Source organism: Lutra lutra, chromosome 16 (genome assembly GCF_902655055.1).
Source record: "Lutra lutra chromosome 16, mLutLut1.2, whole genome shotgun sequence".
In the NCBI taxonomy this organism is placed as follows: Eukaryota; Metazoa; Chordata; class Mammalia; order Carnivora; family Mustelidae; genus Lutra; species Lutra lutra.
Genome location: NC_062293.1, coordinates 59,746,112 through 59,760,822, shown reverse-complemented (window position 1 = coordinate 59,760,822; position 14,711 = coordinate 59,746,112). Strand labels below are relative to the sequence as shown.

Below are 14,711 nucleotides of genomic sequence, written 5' to 3'. Positions count from 1 at the left end.
CCCAGCCCCCAGGCCGGATCCCGGGCCCTGTGCCCCCTCCTCTGTTCTGGCATTAAAAAGCAAGCGAGTCGAGCCCGGAGTGTCTCTTTGCCCGGGAAGCAGTGATGGAGAGGCTCGCGGGGAGGGAGGCCGCCGTCCGCTCCTCCAGGACGCAGCTAAAGTGAAGTCGGGCTGGGTCCCTCCGAGCCCCGGGGTCCCTGACACCCCGGGACCCCGGAAGCCTGTCTCCGGCGCGCCGCCCCGCCCCCCCCTACGCGGCCACCGCCCCGGGCTGCCCGGCTGCACCCGCCCCCCCGCAATCCCCTTAACGGGGAGGCCCCGCCCCGTGCGCAGTGACGTCGGACGCTGCTGTCAGCCGGCGCGGGGGGGGGGTCGGTGTGGGGTAGAATGGCCGCTGCCGCCGTCACCCGCGGGACCCCGGGAGGTAAGAGCCAGGGCCTCTCGCCCGCCTCTCCGCCCCCGCGCCAGGGGGCGCCGCTCCGGGCCCGGCCGCGGGCGCGCGGCGCGAGGACCCCCGCCCCTCCTCGGGGCTCGCCCCCACGCCGGCTCCCGTCCTCCTCCCCCGCGGCAGGGGGCGCCGCAACGCGCAGGGCCCCGCGGCGGACCTGCGGCGCCCGCACCGCCCGGGGACCCCGCGCCCCGGGCCCCGGCGCGGCCCTCGCCGCCGCGCGCCCGTGGGCTCCGTCCCGCGGCGTCTCCGGAGCGCCGCTGCGTGCGGGCGGTCGGCGGACCCTCGCACGTCGGGGCTTCTCCAGGGACCCCCGCCCGGCCGCTCCGCAGCCTGGCAGCCTGCTGGGCCGGGACTGCGCACCTGCGCCCTGGGGCGGAGTCCTGACCCCGACCCGGCTGCCCTGCACGCAGCTCGCGCGGACGGGCCTTCTCCCCTCCCTACCGCGGACACCTGGCGGAGCCCGGAGCCCGCGCGGAGAGCATCCTCCAGCTCCCATCTGCTCCCGCGGGAGGGTGGGGGCTCGGGCTAGAGCCGGAGTGTGGATGGGGTACGCTGGGCCGGGAGGCCGGGGGAAGCGGAGGCGTTTGGGCAGAGCGCTGGTGGGGGAGGGGTGCGGAGGGCCGTGAGCCTCCGGTGGAGGATGGGTTGTCCTGGCGGTGGGAAGCCGGGACCTGGGTACCCGGCCCGGCTTCGGCCCGGCCGTGACCAACCTGGAGGACAGGGAGGAGGTTGCGACCAGTCGTCAGATCTGCCCTTCCCTCGGCAAATATCAAATTGGGGAGGAACCCAGGGTGTGTCTTGTAAGGCCCGGCCCTCCAGCAGACTTAGATCTGCTCTCTCCATAGCATCCAGGCTCCTCTTTGCTGACCCAATCTCCAAGGACCAGGTGCCCGAGTGCCTGCCGCCCCAACCCCCAGACCCCACCGTAGCCCCAGGGTCTCCAAGAGTCCCAGGTGTAGGGCCTGGGAAGCGCCAGCTCTGCCAGCTCCCCACCTCCCCCACCCCACCGGTCTCTTCCTGATGACTGTCGGCAGTGTCCCTGGTGTCTCCCCACTGGTGCTGGCTCCTGGCACCTGGGTCTGGGTTCTCCCTCTCGTCCATGCTCAGCTCTACTCACATCTCAGTCTGACCCCTTTCCCCTGCCTCCTCATCTTTCTCCGACATCACAACCCAGTTTTCCCCCTTTTTCCAGTTCAATCTTCTTATCCTGGGTCAGTGGCGGGGGGGGGGGGGGGGGGGGGGGGGGGGCTTCTGCCATGACCTTGTTCTCTCCCTTCCCAGCACAGACTCCCCCTCCCCCCGGCCCCTCAGGCCGGGGGTGACCTTGCCCCCTGGAGCCCTCACCATGAATACCAAGGACACCACCGAGGTTGCCGGTGAGTTCACAGTCCAGGTTCTCAGCCCTTCTTTCTTCCGGCTATGGTGATCCTCAAATACTTGGGTCCCTGTTCTCCTTGTCCTGATTCCAGGTCCTTCCCCCCAACCCCCGCCCCACCCTGTGCTTTGGATTCAGCCCTTTGCCCTGGGCTGCCGAGGGTGTCACTGCATCCTCCCTTCTGGTTGTCTCTAGAGAACAGCCACCGCCTGAAGATCTTTCTCCCTAAGAAGCTGCTGGAGTGTCTTCCTCGCTGTCCGCTGCTGCCTCCCGAGCGGCTTCGCTGGAATACAAATGAGGTTTTCCAGGGAGCCTTGGGGCGTAGGGCCTGGCAACATGGGCTGGAGGAGGGTGAATGGGGGTCTTCCTAAGTGCAGAGCGCTGCCCTAAGCTCCTTAGGGGTCACGGAAGGGGTATAGGGACCTCATCTTGTAGGCATTCACTGGCGCATCTGCCTGGGTCAAAGTGATAGCAGGCAGCAAAAGAATACTTTCCCCAAGCTGAGTGCTGTGCTAAGTCCCCAACCTAAGTCCTTTAGCAACCTTGTGGAGCAGACCTTGTTGCTCCCCCTGTGCTGGCAGGAGGAAACGGTCTCCCTCATAGGGTTCAGTGAAGTCTGCAGCCTCTGCTTTTGACCACTACTGAGGCTGGTTCCTTACGGAGGCACGGTCTTTGTGCTACACACCTTCCGTGCGCCCACGACACACACACACACACACACACACACACACACACACGATGCTTCGTGTGTCCTAGGCGCTCAGTCATCATCGGCTGGAGTATTTCGTTAGATGAGAACTGTTAGCAAGAGGGCACATGTGGGTGTGGTTGTTGCAGATGTAGGAAGGGCCAGGGCAGGGAGCAGGGCTCCGTGGAGATCCGGGAAGGGATGTGGTCCATGGGATGACTAGGATGTCCAGGCTCAGAGAAATGAGTGCAGGGCATTCAGGTCTGGGGGACATGAACACTCAGGAGCTCGAGGCTCAGGGCACGATCAGAGAAGAATTCGCAGCTGGTCTGGGAGGCAGAATAAGGGTAAATGGTGGGAGCGGGTGCTGGCTTTGTCCCTGGTCTGGGAGAAGCTTGGACTCAGGCTGAGGAATTCAGAATTCCTAGCAGTGTCAAGCCACTGAGGTTTCCTGAACCAGGAAGTGTCACAAAAATGGGATTTGGAAAGCAAAATCAAATGCATGGAGGATGGAGGGTTTGGACGGCTGCGGTTGAGAGGGAGGGAAGGAGAGATTAGACTCAGGTTTGAGATGGAGCCTGGGACCCAGGAGGGCAGCAGTCCTCGCTGGGAGCCTCCACGAGCCCCTGGAGCTCAGAGAAGCGGGGGGACCTGCCCCAGCCTCTATGCAGGGACCCCTAGCTGAACGCCCCTCATCCTACAGGAGATCGCATCCTATTTGATCACCTTTGAGAAGCATGACGAGTGGCTGTCCTGTGCCCCAAAGACAAGGTGAGCGGGTCTGTGAAGGCGGGCGGCGGCCGGCCTGGGATTCCGGCCGCAGGACTCAGGCCAGCCCTCCCCTCCCCAGGCCTCGGAACGGCTCCATCATCCTGTACAATCGCAAGAAGGTGAAGTACCGTAAGGACGGCTACCTGTGGAAGAAGCGGAGGGATGGGAAGACCACACGCGAGGACCACATGAAGCTGAAGGTCCAGGGCATGGAGGTGAGGCAGGCGTGCAGTGGCAGCTGGGCTGCTCTCTTCCGTCCTCAGCGGGGCTCCGGCCCCCCTCCTCCCACCCTCCGGGCCGCTCCTCCCTTCTCACTCCCATGGCTCAGCCCCTGGGGGTGCCTCAGCCATGCACTGCCTCCCTCTGACTAGCCAGCTCTCCGGAACTTGGGCTACCCCGGGGGCTGCCCAGGCTCGTTTCCCTCAGGGGTTCAAGTGCTGAACTTCTGAGCACAGGGGTTTCCCCCACCGAATCACTGCTCCTCGTCTCCAGTGTGCCCTCGCCCTGCTCTCTGACCTCGCGAGAGTCCCTCCCACCTATCCGGTCGGCCTGCCTTGTAAGGCCCTGGCCCCATTCTTCCTCTCAACCCCAGCCGAGTGCCGTGATGGGGAGGGTGTGTGTGGCGTGCAGGTGGGGGTGGCGAGGGTGGAAGAGGCGCTGGTGGAAAGATGGGGCTTCCTGCAAAGGGACGGAACAGAGGAAGAGTCGGGGAGCAGACGGGCCCTCCCCCCACCCCAGCCTGTCTCCTGGCAGTGTCTCTATGGCTGCTACGTTCACTCTTCCATCATCCCCACGTTCCATCGGCGCTGCTACTGGCTGCTGCAGGTGAGGGGGGCTGGGGGCTGGGAGATGGACTGAGGGCCACTGGGTTCTGAGTGGGAGGAGGAGCCCGGGAAATGGACGGGGGGTGCTGGAGGATGGAGGGTACAGGGCCTGGGGGGTGGGGGGAGCTGCCTGGGAAGAAAGCTGGAACCCCACCGTGCCCTGTGTGTGCCCCTGTGCTCCAGAACCCTGACATCGTGCTTGTGCACTACCTGAACGTCCCAGCCCTGGAGGACTGTGGGAAGGGCTGCAGCCCCATCTTCTGTTCCATCAGCAGCGACCGGCGAGAGTGGCTGAAGTGGTCCCGGGAGGAGCTGCTGGGGCAGCTGAAGCCCATGTGTAAGGGTCTCTCGGGGGGCGTGGAGGGGGGGCGGGGGCGGGCCCTTGGGGGCAGAAGGGCTCTGTACCCAGCAGCATGGGGTGAGTGGCTCCCTTGAGCCGGGGGTGCTACCCGGAGGGGACATGAGGATTTCTGGAGTGTCCTGAGGTCTTGCAGTCACGGAGAAGGGCTGGAGGACATTGGTGAGCTGTGGCTGCTGGCCGGAAGTCCCTGGTGCTCAGGTCCCCCAGCACACCCCCCACCGCCAACGGTCTTCCAGTTCATGGCATCAAGTGGAGCTGTGGGAATGGTATGGAGGAGTTCTCTGTGGAGCAGCTGGTGCAGCAGATCCTGGACACGCACCCCACCAAGCCTGCACCGCGAACCCATGCCTGCCTGTGCAGCGGGGGCCTCGGTGAGTGACCCCTGACCCTGGGACTGTGCTCCCGCCTGGCTGCAGGGCGCTTCCGGCACCTCAGTCCTGCCAGGATTTGCATGCTGGTTTGCGTGTCTTTTGCATATCCGAGACCGAGGGGCGGGTGCACAGAGGCCTTCCAGTCTGGGCGCACAGACCTAACCCGGGCGCCATCTGCCTGCTGCCCTTTGCAGCTCCTGGCTACAACAGTCTGAGCGTTGACGCCCAGACTTAGCTTTATCTCTCGCTGGTACTCTGTTTGCGGTGTGCTTGTGTCCCTCACGCCTTTACCTGCTTCTCTAACTTCTCCCCCCAGAGCCCCTGCCCTCCTGTTTAACTGGGCCCGGGGGTTGGGGGCAGGGAGCACACAACACAACCTCTCCTGCCTCCCAGTGGCCACAGCCGGTAGTACACCTCCCATGCAGGACCCAGTGCCTGGACGCTGGGTGGAGGCTGCTGGGAAGGGATGGTCAGGCGGTAGAGAACCATGGTCCTCCTGCCCCTTTCCACTGCAGGTTCCGGAAGTCTGACCCACAAATGCAGCAGCACGAAACACCGCATCATTTCTCCGAAAGTGGAGCCCCGAGCGTTAACCCTGACCTCGGTCCCCCATCCCCCTGAGCCCCCTCCGCTGATAGCCCCTCTTCCTCCGGAGCTCCCCAAGGCACATACTTCCCCTTCCTCTTCCTCCTCCTCCTCCTCTGGCTTTGCAGAACCCCTAGAGATCAGACCTAGCCCTCCCACCTCTCAAGGGGGTTCATCGAGAGGAGGCACCGCCATCCTCCTCCTGACGGGACTGGAGCAGCGGACCGGGGGCTTGACGCCTGCCAGGCACTTGGCTCCCCAGGCGGATCCTAGGCCTCCCATGAGCTTGGCTGTGGTTGTAGGCTCGGAGGCCTCTGCCCCGCCGGCTCCTCCCAGCCCTGCCTTTGACCCGGATCGTTTTCTCAACAGCCCCCAGAGGGGCCAGACATACGGAGGTGGGCAGGGGGTAAGCCCAGACTTCCCAGAGGCAGAGGCCGCCCACACCCCCTGCCCTGCCCTAGAGCCCGCTGCTGCCCTGGAGCCCCAGGCAGCTGCTCGGGGTCCCCCTCCTCCGCCAGGAGCAGGTGGGAGAAGAGGAAACCGCTTTTTCATTCAAGATGATGGCAGTGGGGAGGAGCTCAAGGCCCAGGGGGCCACCCCACCCGCACCTTCACCCCCTCCTTCACCCCCTCCTTCACCCGCCCCCCTGGAGCCGGCAGGCAGGGGAGGTAGAGGGGAGGCCTTGTTTGGAGGAGCTGCTGGGGCCAGCGAACTGGAGCCCTTCAGTCTTGCATCATTCCCAGACCTCATGGGGGAGCTCATCAGTGACGAGGCTTCAGGCACCCCTGCCCCAGCCGCCCAGCTCTCTCCTGCTCTTAACACCATCACGGACTTCTCCCCAGAGTGGTCCTACCCGGAGGTGAGCCTTGGGCCCCAGCCCGTCCTCCATCCCACTCACCAGTGCTGCCACCTGCGTTTCCCTGTCTGCATGGCGTCTTTGCTCTCATCCCACCTGTCTCTATAGACAGAGCAGACCGTAGCTGCTTCCCTTGTCTCTCCAGGGAGCCTCTCCCCACCTCCCCAGCCCCACCCCCCACATGCTGGGTGTGGCCGTGAGTCCCCCAGGTGCCCTCGATGTGGACTTGGGGAAGCCGAAGGTCTGTCCCCTACAGTGAAGTTCTGCTCTCTGCTGCCCCAGAGAGCGAGAAGAGGAGCCTCGGTGGGAGGACAGTGGGATCCCAAGGCAAGGGCTTTGGCCCATGACCGCTATCTGCCAATCAGCTGGTAGCCTTGGGGGAAGCAGTGAGTTCCCTATTCCTAGCAGGAGTGCTGGGAGGAGGGACCAGGCTAGCTGACCTCACCCTTCTGGGTCCTGCCCCATCCCTGTACCCCAGAATCTAGCACAGGGCCTGCCGCATCACAGATGCTCCCTTGGGGTCTGAAGTCAGGATAAATGAACGCCCAGCCGAGCTCCAGTCACAGGACTCTGGGCTTTGTCTCTGCAGGGTGGCGTCAAGGTGCTCATCACAGGCCCCTGGACAGAGGCCGCCGAGCACTACTCCTGTGTCTTCGATCACATCGCTGTGCCGGCCTCGCTTGTCCAGCCCGGGGTCTTACGCTGCTACTGTCCTGGTACGGGGGTGGGGAGTGCCCGGGGGAGGGGCTGACTCGGGCAGGGGAGCCCCGTGCTCCCCCACAGGCACAGGAATCGGCTGTGTGTCAGAAGTCTAGGCTTTGGCGTAAGCAGTCTAGTCCTGAGCAGACTGTCAGTCTTGGAGAAATCTCCTTTCTCAGGTCCGGGGTCTCCCTCCCGGGAGGTCAGCCATTTGAGCCGGAGGGCCTCCACTGTCCCTCCAGGCCCTCTGGCTGGTTGGAGTTGGTTTCTAGTTCCAGTGCAGGGAGGTCTTGGAGCATGAGAAGGGAGACACGTTTGTCTCCCTCGATCAGTTTTGGACTAAAGGACTTTGTCTCCTAGACCTGGACTGTCCAGTACGGTAGGGTTAGCCACGTGGGCCCATGGAAATTCAGTAGAATGAATGAAAACGTGAGATTCAGCTCCTCCAACACAGCAAACACATATTTTTTTAATAAGATTTTTAAAAAGATTTTATTTATTTGACAGACAGAGATCACAAGTAGGCAGAGAGGCAAGGCAAAGAGAGAGGAGGAAGCAGGCTCCCCACGGAGTAGAGAGCCCGATGCGGGGCTCGATCCCAGGACCCTGGAATCGTGACCCGACCCGAAGGCAGAGGCTTCAACCCACTGAGCCACCCAGGCGCCCCCAGCAAACACATATTGAAGGTTCAGTAGCCACATGTGGCTTTATGCTACCCTGCTGGACAGTGCCAATCCAGAATGTTCCCGTCATGGAGGCAAGCTCTGTTGGACAGCATGGTCTAGAGATCATTGCCAAGGCTCGCCTCTGCCCTTCTGCCCCCGGCTTTGCTCCTTACCTGCACCCAGCAGTCAGTGCTGCTCTGGGACCGCAGGGACCACCAGAGTGACAGGGAATAGATTGGCTGTCTGGGAGTGTGCCCTATCATGACAGCCTGGTCCAGGGGTACATGAAAGGCAGAGGGAGACCAGGGAGGCTGGGTGCTGGGACTCCTCTCAGCCTGCAGTCTGGGGACCAGGGCCTGGTGGTTTCGTCAAGGCCATAGACATGGAGAGCCCAGACACAGCGCTCACTGGACCCTGCTGGTGAGCGGCTGCTTCGCTCTCCCTGATCTTGGTAACAGGCTCATGACCCTGCCCCAGACCTTGGGGAATCCAGCTGCTTCCTAAGCTGGGGCATCTGTGGACCCTCAGCCCCCCAAGGCCTGGGCGCGGACTTAGCTGCAGGGTCTACAATCCCAGGCACCTCGGGCCCAGCCCGCAGCAGGTGTTAAGTTCTTGAGTGATGGGAATCCGGCCCCAGGTGGCGCCAAGGCCACGTCAGCCAGGGGTGTCCCTGCCTCCAGCAAGGGTGCAGCAGAGCCGACTGTGAAATGGTCCTGTGTGGCTCTCATGCAGGGCCAGAGAAGTAACCAGGGAGCGAGCCTCTGTCCCTGATCCTGTCCCCCCCAGCCCATGAGGTGGGGCTGGTGTCTCTGCAGGTGGCAGGCCGGGAGGGGCCCCTTTCCACCTCTGTGCTCTTTGAGTATCGAGCCCGCCGGTTCCTTTCACTGCCAAGTACTCAGCTTGACTGGTTGTCATTGGACGGTAAGTACCCTGTGTGGGGCCCAGCACTGGAGTGGGGCGTACCCCTAGACACCCCAGGACTCCAGAGGCCTTTTCCCAGCTCCTGCTTCATGCTTCTAAAGGGGCAGCCAGTGTCCCTCCCGTCCCCTCCCCTGGGAATCCTGGAGCCATCTCTGTCCCAGCTCTTGGCCTGTCCTCTGCCCCAAAAATGGGACGGAGCCAGGCCAGGAGGTGGGAGCGGGGATGGGGTCTGGAGCAGTGTGCGTGGGTGTCCGTGTGCACACACTTGCGCGTGTACTGGGGCACATGATTTCAACTTCCTTTCTGTTTCTGCCTCTGCTTTTGAGGTAGGTGTTTGCAATAAGAAATTTGGGGTAACAAGAAATCTGGGGTAACAGGCACGAAGTAGAAGACTGACCACGTCACTGCCCTGCGATGTTCACCTTTAATACGCTCTAACACGCTTTCCTGTAGAAACACACACGTGTGCACACACGTACTTACACAGAGACCCGCGTGTTCCTGCCCTGGTTCTCCCTCCCGTGGCTCTCAGTGCGGTGTCCCTGTGGCCCCCGTGTCCAGCCGGGGGTCCCCCTTCTCTGGGTTTCTCTCAGTTGCGCTGCCACCCCTGCCACACTCGCCTGCCGCCCCCCCTCTGTCACAGGACTGCTTTGCCTCAGGGGCCCTTGCCCCCTGCTGTCTCAGCCTTGGGGGGCCCCTGCTAAAGCCCTGCCCCACCACCCTGTCTCCCCCTGGGGGGTCTCCTCCCTCCCCACGCTTCCCTGTGCCCCACGCCCTCACCTGCCCCCCTCCTTCCTGGTGCTCGTTTGCCACATCTTCCTCCTCTCCTGTCCCTTCTGCCCTTTACCTCACCATCCACCCTCCTCCACGCCATCAGCTCCAGGCCTGAGCCCTTTCCTGAGAAGGAGGACATCTCCAACCTCCACCCTGTTGGGTGCCTGTTTTCCTGTGGCTCTGATCCCCTCCCGCCTCCCCTCCTTGTCCTCACATGATCTCAGGAGGGAACAGATATGGCTTGGGGTGTGCGTGCGTGCGTGTGTGCATTCTTGTGCCCCGGGTGGGGGAGAAAGAGGAGGAATGGACACGGCGATCCATCTTTGTCACTTCCAAGCCCCACCATGCTCTCTGTGGACAGCTGCGGGGGGCCGGGAGGAGGGGGTGGTGCTTAAATCACAAGCCCCGAGCTCACTTGGGCAGTGGACGATAGACAGGAGGGGCCCCGGAGTCCTTCAGTGCAGCGCGGGGGACAGAGATCGCTCTGGGGCAGGGAGAGCTGATGGAGGGCTCACCTGAAGGGCTGGGTGTGTGTGCGTGTGAGCGTGTGCACGCGTGAGTGACCTGGGGCAGCTCGGGGTTGCACGCTGGGACTCCTGCCCCGTCTGTGTCTTGAAGAACGGGGTTTTGGTTCCAGATTCTGGTTCCCAGTTGGCGGGTAGCACTAAAGGTCCTTGTTTTAGGCCTGCATCCTGGCTGGGCTGTACACAGGGCAAGGGGCCCAGGGGCTGTTGTTCTGGTGAAGAAAGACCCTGGTGCCTCGTCTTCACCTCCCGGGTCTAGCCATGGTGGCATGGGCGTCCCCCGCGCCCACCCGCCTCTCAGCCTCCCGTACCTCTTTCCCTCAGACAACCAGTTCCGAATGTCCATTCTGGAGCGGCTGGAGCAGATGGAGAAGCGGATGGCGGACATGGCAGCAGCTGGGCAGGCTCCCTGCCGCGGTCCTGACGTGCCTCCGATCCAGGTACCTCCGCAGGGAGGGAGGTCTGGGCAGGAAGCCGAGGAGGGTCCCACTGGAGCAAATGGCTCTGCTGTGGGACTTGCTTGTCCCTCCTGCCCCCAGCCTCCTCCTCCCTGACGTTACCCCGTGGCAGGAGCAGCTATTCTGGGCGTCCTGTTGGCATGACAGGCCGCAGATGACAGACTATTCCTGATCCGAAGCGGGTGGGGGAGGGGACAGGGAGCCTGTGGGCCCGGGTCTCTGAGGATGTGGCTGGGCCGTCTGTGGGCATGGCACTGACCGCAGCCGGCATGAAGGGCACACGCAGGCAAAGCCGTGTGAGGTCCGGCTGCCACAGCTGCTGGAGGAAGCAAGCCATGACGTGGGGGACGTCAGGAGCCAGAGGGGGAGGCCTGGGTGGCAGGGGAGAGGACAGGTGGGGGCGGCCGAGGCCATGCGGAGCCAGGGGCCGGATGCTCAGGTCCCTGCCTAAAGGGGTATTCTCCACAGGATGAAGGCCAGGGGCCTGGCTTTGAGGCTCGGGTGGTTGTCCTGGTAGAGAGCATGATCCCACGGTCCACCCAGAGGGGCCCTGAGCGCCTGGCCCACGGGAACCCCTTCCGAGGCATGAGCCTCCTACACCTGGCCGCTGCCCAGGGCTACGCACGCCTCATCGAGACACTGAGCCAGTGGCGGTGAGCAGGGCCCCAGGGAGGGGACTAGGGAGGGCCCAGACCACCTGGAGCCCCGCCAGGAGGGAGCTGCGGTCACTGTGGTTAGAAGGGCCGGGAGAGGGCTCGCACTCCAGGAATTTCAACACTGCGCCCGCCCCCCATGACTTGGGACGCTGAGTGTTGGGGCTCCTCCTGCCCTGTGTGTCTGCAAGCACCCCCCGCCCATCTTGGTGCTTCTGGACAGTATGCTCCCACAGCACCTGCCCTTACCCTGACCAGGCTCCGGTGTCCCTGTCCCAAATCTTCCAGGAGCGTGGGGACAGGGAGTTTGGACTTGGAGCAAGAGGCTGACCCGCTCAATGTGGACCACTTCTCCTGCACCCCGCTGGTGAGCGCATACGGGCCGCTGCCTGGGGATGGTTCTCGCAGGGGAGACCCAGCCAGGGAGGCCCCAGGCCTCACCTCCTGCCCCCCACCCTCTTGCAGATGTGGGCCTGTGCCCTGGGCCACCTGGAAGCCGCAGTGCTCCTCTTCCGCTGGAACCGGCAGGCGCTGAGCATTCCCGACTCCCTGGGCCGGCTGCCCCTGTCCGTGGCACACTCCCGGGGTCATGTGCGCCTTGCCCGCTGCCTCGAGGAACTGCAGAGACAGGAAGCTTCAGCGGAGCCCCCACTCGCCCTGTCACCACCCTCCTCCAGTCCTGACACTGGTGAGACTCATCCCTGGTCTTCCTAAGAGGAGGCTGCGGGTGGGAGGACGGTCAGGCACCCCCTACCCTGGCTTCCCCCTCCCCTCACAGGGCTGAGCAGCGTCTCCTCGCCCTCGGAGCTGTCAGAGGGCACCTTCTCCGTCACATCTGCCTACTCCAGCGCCCCAGATGGTAGTCCTCTGCCGGCCTCCGAGACTGTCCCTGGCCAGCTCTCTGCCGGTGGCCCCGAGGTCCCCCTGTTCCTCATGGACTGTGAAATCAACCCCCACGGGCCAGCCCCCTCCCCGCCTCCTCTTCCAGCAGCCCCAGAAGTTGGGGCTGCCCCTGAGGAAGCAGACGGCCCGCCGGCCGTGGATGTGATCCCGGTACGCCGCCATCTGCGGATGGACGGAGCTGTGAGGGGTGCGGGGTGGGGGGGTGCGGCGCAGACACCGAGTATCCCGCAGAGCAGAAGCAGTGTCTGGCTTCAGCTGGGAAGAAGGGGCTGGCTGCCCTTGTTTTGGGGACGGGCACAGGAACCCTTTGCTTAGCACCACTCAAAGCTTGTGACTCCGAAGTCACAAGGCATCAGAGGTTAAAAATCCTGGGGAGCCGCCCCTCCTGAAGACATGGGGTCCTCAGGGATGCTGGGCAGCACGACGGAGAGAGGAGCAGGGAGGGCGGCTCGGGTTGACAGGAGGATCCTGGGGGCTGGCAGCACCTGGGCTGCTCAAACCCGGGATATGCCTGCCCCAGAGAGGCTGCCAAAGTCCCCAACAGCTTCAACAACAGCACAGAGAACCGCGCTGCGTGCAGCCAGAGCAGTGCACGGGGCCATGGAGGGGGCCTCCAAGGCCTGGGGTTGTGGGCCTAGCCAAGCCCGTGGGGAGGGCATGCTGGGGGGCTGCCCGGGAGCAGGGGGCAGTGGGTAGTCAGCCTGGAAGGCCAGGGGCTCCATCTGCTCAGTTCCTGCATCCCTGTCTAGAGCAGGGCCTTCCTGTCCTGTTTTCCACGACGTCTCCACACAGAGGGCCGCCATGCACCCACACGGGAGCCCAGGGAGTATAAATGCAAAAATCTGCGAAATGGGGAGCCGGGACAGCCACTTGCGAGGCCTCAGGCTCTGCTGGCGACGGAAGTGACAGGAGGTGGACATGGGCTACAGCTGTGGCTGGCCGGGAGCACCTGGCAGTGGAGGAGGCTGGGGACTCAGCAGCTTCTCCCTCATGCAGGTGGACATGATCTCACTGGCCAAGCAGATCATCGAAGCCACGCCAGAGCGGATAAAGCGAGAGGACTTCGTGGGGCTGCCTGAGGCCGGAGTGCCCACGAGGGAGCGGACAGGAGCCCTGGGGCTCAGTGAGACCATGTCCTGGCTGGCCAGCTACCTGGAGAACGTGGACCATTTCCCCAGCTCAGGCCCCCCCAGGTGACCAGCCCAGGAGAGAGCAGCATCTAGATGTGTCCAGGGCGGATGGGAGCAGGGAAGGAGCCTTTCCCGGAGCCAGAGCTCCACACTGCAGCTTGGGCGCCAGGGCCTTTGAGGAGAGACCGAACCGGCTGGGGAGCTCCCAAGTCCCTCTCCACGCTGTTGCCCAAGCTCTGCCTTCGCAGTGGTTCCCTTCCCCTAACTTCCCTCCCCGTTCCCCTACAGCGAACTGCCCTTTGAGCGTGGGCGCCCGGCTGTCCCCCCAGCCCCCTCCTGGGCAGAGTTCCTGTCTGCCTCGGCCAGCGGCAAGATGGAGAGTGATTTTGCCCTGCTGACGCTGTCGGATCACGAGCAGCGGGAACTGTACGAGGCCGCACGCGTCATCCAGACGGCCTTCCGAAAGTACAAGGTCAGAGGGCCGGGGGTCCCAGGGTGTGCATGACAGCAGTCCGAGTCGGGGGGAGACTGGGCTCCCGGCCAGTGGCAGGACAGGTCACGTGAGCACTGGGGGCTCCCGGTGCGGTGCTGACTCCCTTGTCTCGCCCCAGGGCCGGAGGCTAAAGGAGCAGCAGGAGGTGGCGGCGGCTGTGATCCAGCGCTGCTACCGGAAGTACAAGCAGGTGAGAGCTGGGTCTCCAGACGGCGCTCCCGCAGGCACCCAGTGCACACGCACCCCCACCCCCCACCCCCACCGCGGGTCCCTGCCGAAGCCCTAACTCCCCTTCTCTCTCCACAAGCTGACCTGGATTGCGCTTAAGGTATTAGGCCTGAGGTCTGGGTGTGAGGTTGTCCATGATGATTCAGCTTCCCACGTGCGTGTTGACTAGAGGCTTACAGCAGCTGAACCTGGGGGTGACCCGCAGGGGTTCGGGGCTCTGTTCCTGCAGCTCAGCCCCTGCCCCTCCGTGTCTGCAGTTTGCGCTCTATAAGAAGATGACCCAGGCGGCCATCTTGATCCAGAGCAAGTTCCGAAGCTACTACGAACAGAAGCGCTTCCAGCAGAGCCGCCGGGCGGCTGTGCTCATCCAGCAGCATTACCGCTCCTACCGCCGTCGGCCCGGGCCTCCCCACCGGCCCACGGGCAGCCTGCCAGCCCGCAGCAAGTACGGCTGCCCACAGCCCTGCACGCCCAGGCCCGCTGCCCTGCGCCCACTCCAGCCCAGCATCCCGCCCCTGCCTCTCCCTGCTGGGCCCCTGGGGGTGCTGAGCCCAGCATCCGGCCGCTGTGTCTCCCTCCTGGGTCCCAGAGCTGAGGGCGAGGGTGCTGGTGTGCCATGGCGCCTCATCCTTTCTTCTGCCACCAGAGGCTCCTTCCTCACCAAGAAGCAGGACCAGGCAGCCCGAAAGATCATGAGATTCCTGCGGCGCTGCCGACACAGGTGCTCCCTTTTCTGGCGGGGTCCCTGGGGCACCTGTACGCGCCCGCGCCAGCCTCCCCGCGCCCCCACCCCCCGCTGCTCTCCTGATTCCTTCCCCTTGTCTCTGCAGGATGAGGGAACTGAAGCAGAACCAGGAGCTGGAAGGGGTCCCCCAGCCCGGACTGGCCACCTGACTGCGCCCTGCCTTCCCCAGCGCTCTGGGGGCCGCTTCTGGCAGTCTCAACAGGGAGAGGCCACTCCCGGGGAGGGGAGCCCCTGTC

The 14,711-nt window shown here is 64.1% G+C and overlaps 2 protein-coding genes and 1 long non-coding RNA gene across 9 annotated transcripts; 1 reads left to right on the top strand and 2 right to left on the bottom strand.

Annotated features, from left to right (window-relative positions):
* Positions 1 to 155: 155 nt before the first annotated feature.
* Positions 156 to 975, bottom strand: LOC125086720 (collagen alpha-2(I) chain-like). The gene is given in 3 exon segments (XM_047706051.1): positions 156 to 542; positions 545 to 769; positions 771 to 975. Coding segments are annotated over 3 exon segments (789 nt in total). The 5' UTR covers positions 948 to 975.
* CAMTA2 (calmodulin binding transcription activator 2) lies at positions 338 to 14,702 on the top strand. Of its 6 annotated transcripts, none has more exons than XM_047708787.1 (23): positions 338 to 424; positions 1,733 to 1,827; positions 2,022 to 2,125; positions 3,218 to 3,285; positions 3,365 to 3,500; positions 4,024 to 4,110; positions 4,293 to 4,446; positions 4,707 to 4,841; positions 5,357 to 6,285; positions 6,872 to 6,998; positions 8,433 to 8,567; positions 10,190 to 10,305; positions 10,792 to 10,976; positions 11,265 to 11,343; positions 11,442 to 11,664; positions 11,755 to 12,029; positions 12,876 to 13,072; positions 13,298 to 13,481; positions 13,621 to 13,692; positions 13,810 to 13,830; positions 13,988 to 14,175; positions 14,377 to 14,451; positions 14,561 to 14,702. In XM_047708787.1, exons 2-23 carry the CDS (start codon positions 1,797 to 1,799, stop codon positions 14,622 to 14,624), a joined length of 3,585 nt encoding a protein of 1,194 aa, XP_047564743.1. In that variant the 5' UTR covers positions 338 to 424; positions 1,733 to 1,796; the 3' UTR covers positions 14,625 to 14,702. The 6 variants fall into 6 exon arrangements, with proteins under 6 accessions (XP_047564743.1, XP_047564740.1, XP_047564739.1 ...); XM_047708784.1 differs by lacking the exon at positions 338 to 424 and adding an exon at positions 856 to 998 and having other exon boundaries at positions 4,039 to 4,110; XM_047708783.1 differs by lacking the exon at positions 338 to 424 and adding an exon at positions 856 to 998.
* Positions 8,973 to 13,988, bottom strand: LOC125087944 (uncharacterized). Of its 2 annotated transcripts, none has more exons than XR_007123543.1 (2): positions 13,815 to 13,988; positions 8,973 to 11,594 (listed from the first exon to the last, which is right to left on the bottom strand). It is a non-coding gene; the product is annotated as an uncharacterized LOC125087944 (long non-coding RNA). The 2 variants fall into 2 exon arrangements; XR_007123544.1 differs by lacking the exon at positions 13,815 to 13,988 and adding an exon at positions 11,731 to 11,870.
* Positions 14,703 to 14,711: the final 9 nt, after the last annotated feature.

Coding starts and splice junctions, on each gene's coding strand:
- CAMTA2 (XM_047708783.1), top strand. Junction 6,286..6,871: donor CAGAGTGGTCCTACCCGGAG/GTGAGCCTTGGG, acceptor TTGTCTCTGCAG/GGTGGCGTCAAGGTGCTCAT. Junction 13,073..13,297: donor CCCAGCTCAGGCCCCCCCAG/GTGACCAGCCCA, acceptor GTTCCCCTACAG/CGAACTGCCCTTTGAGCGTG.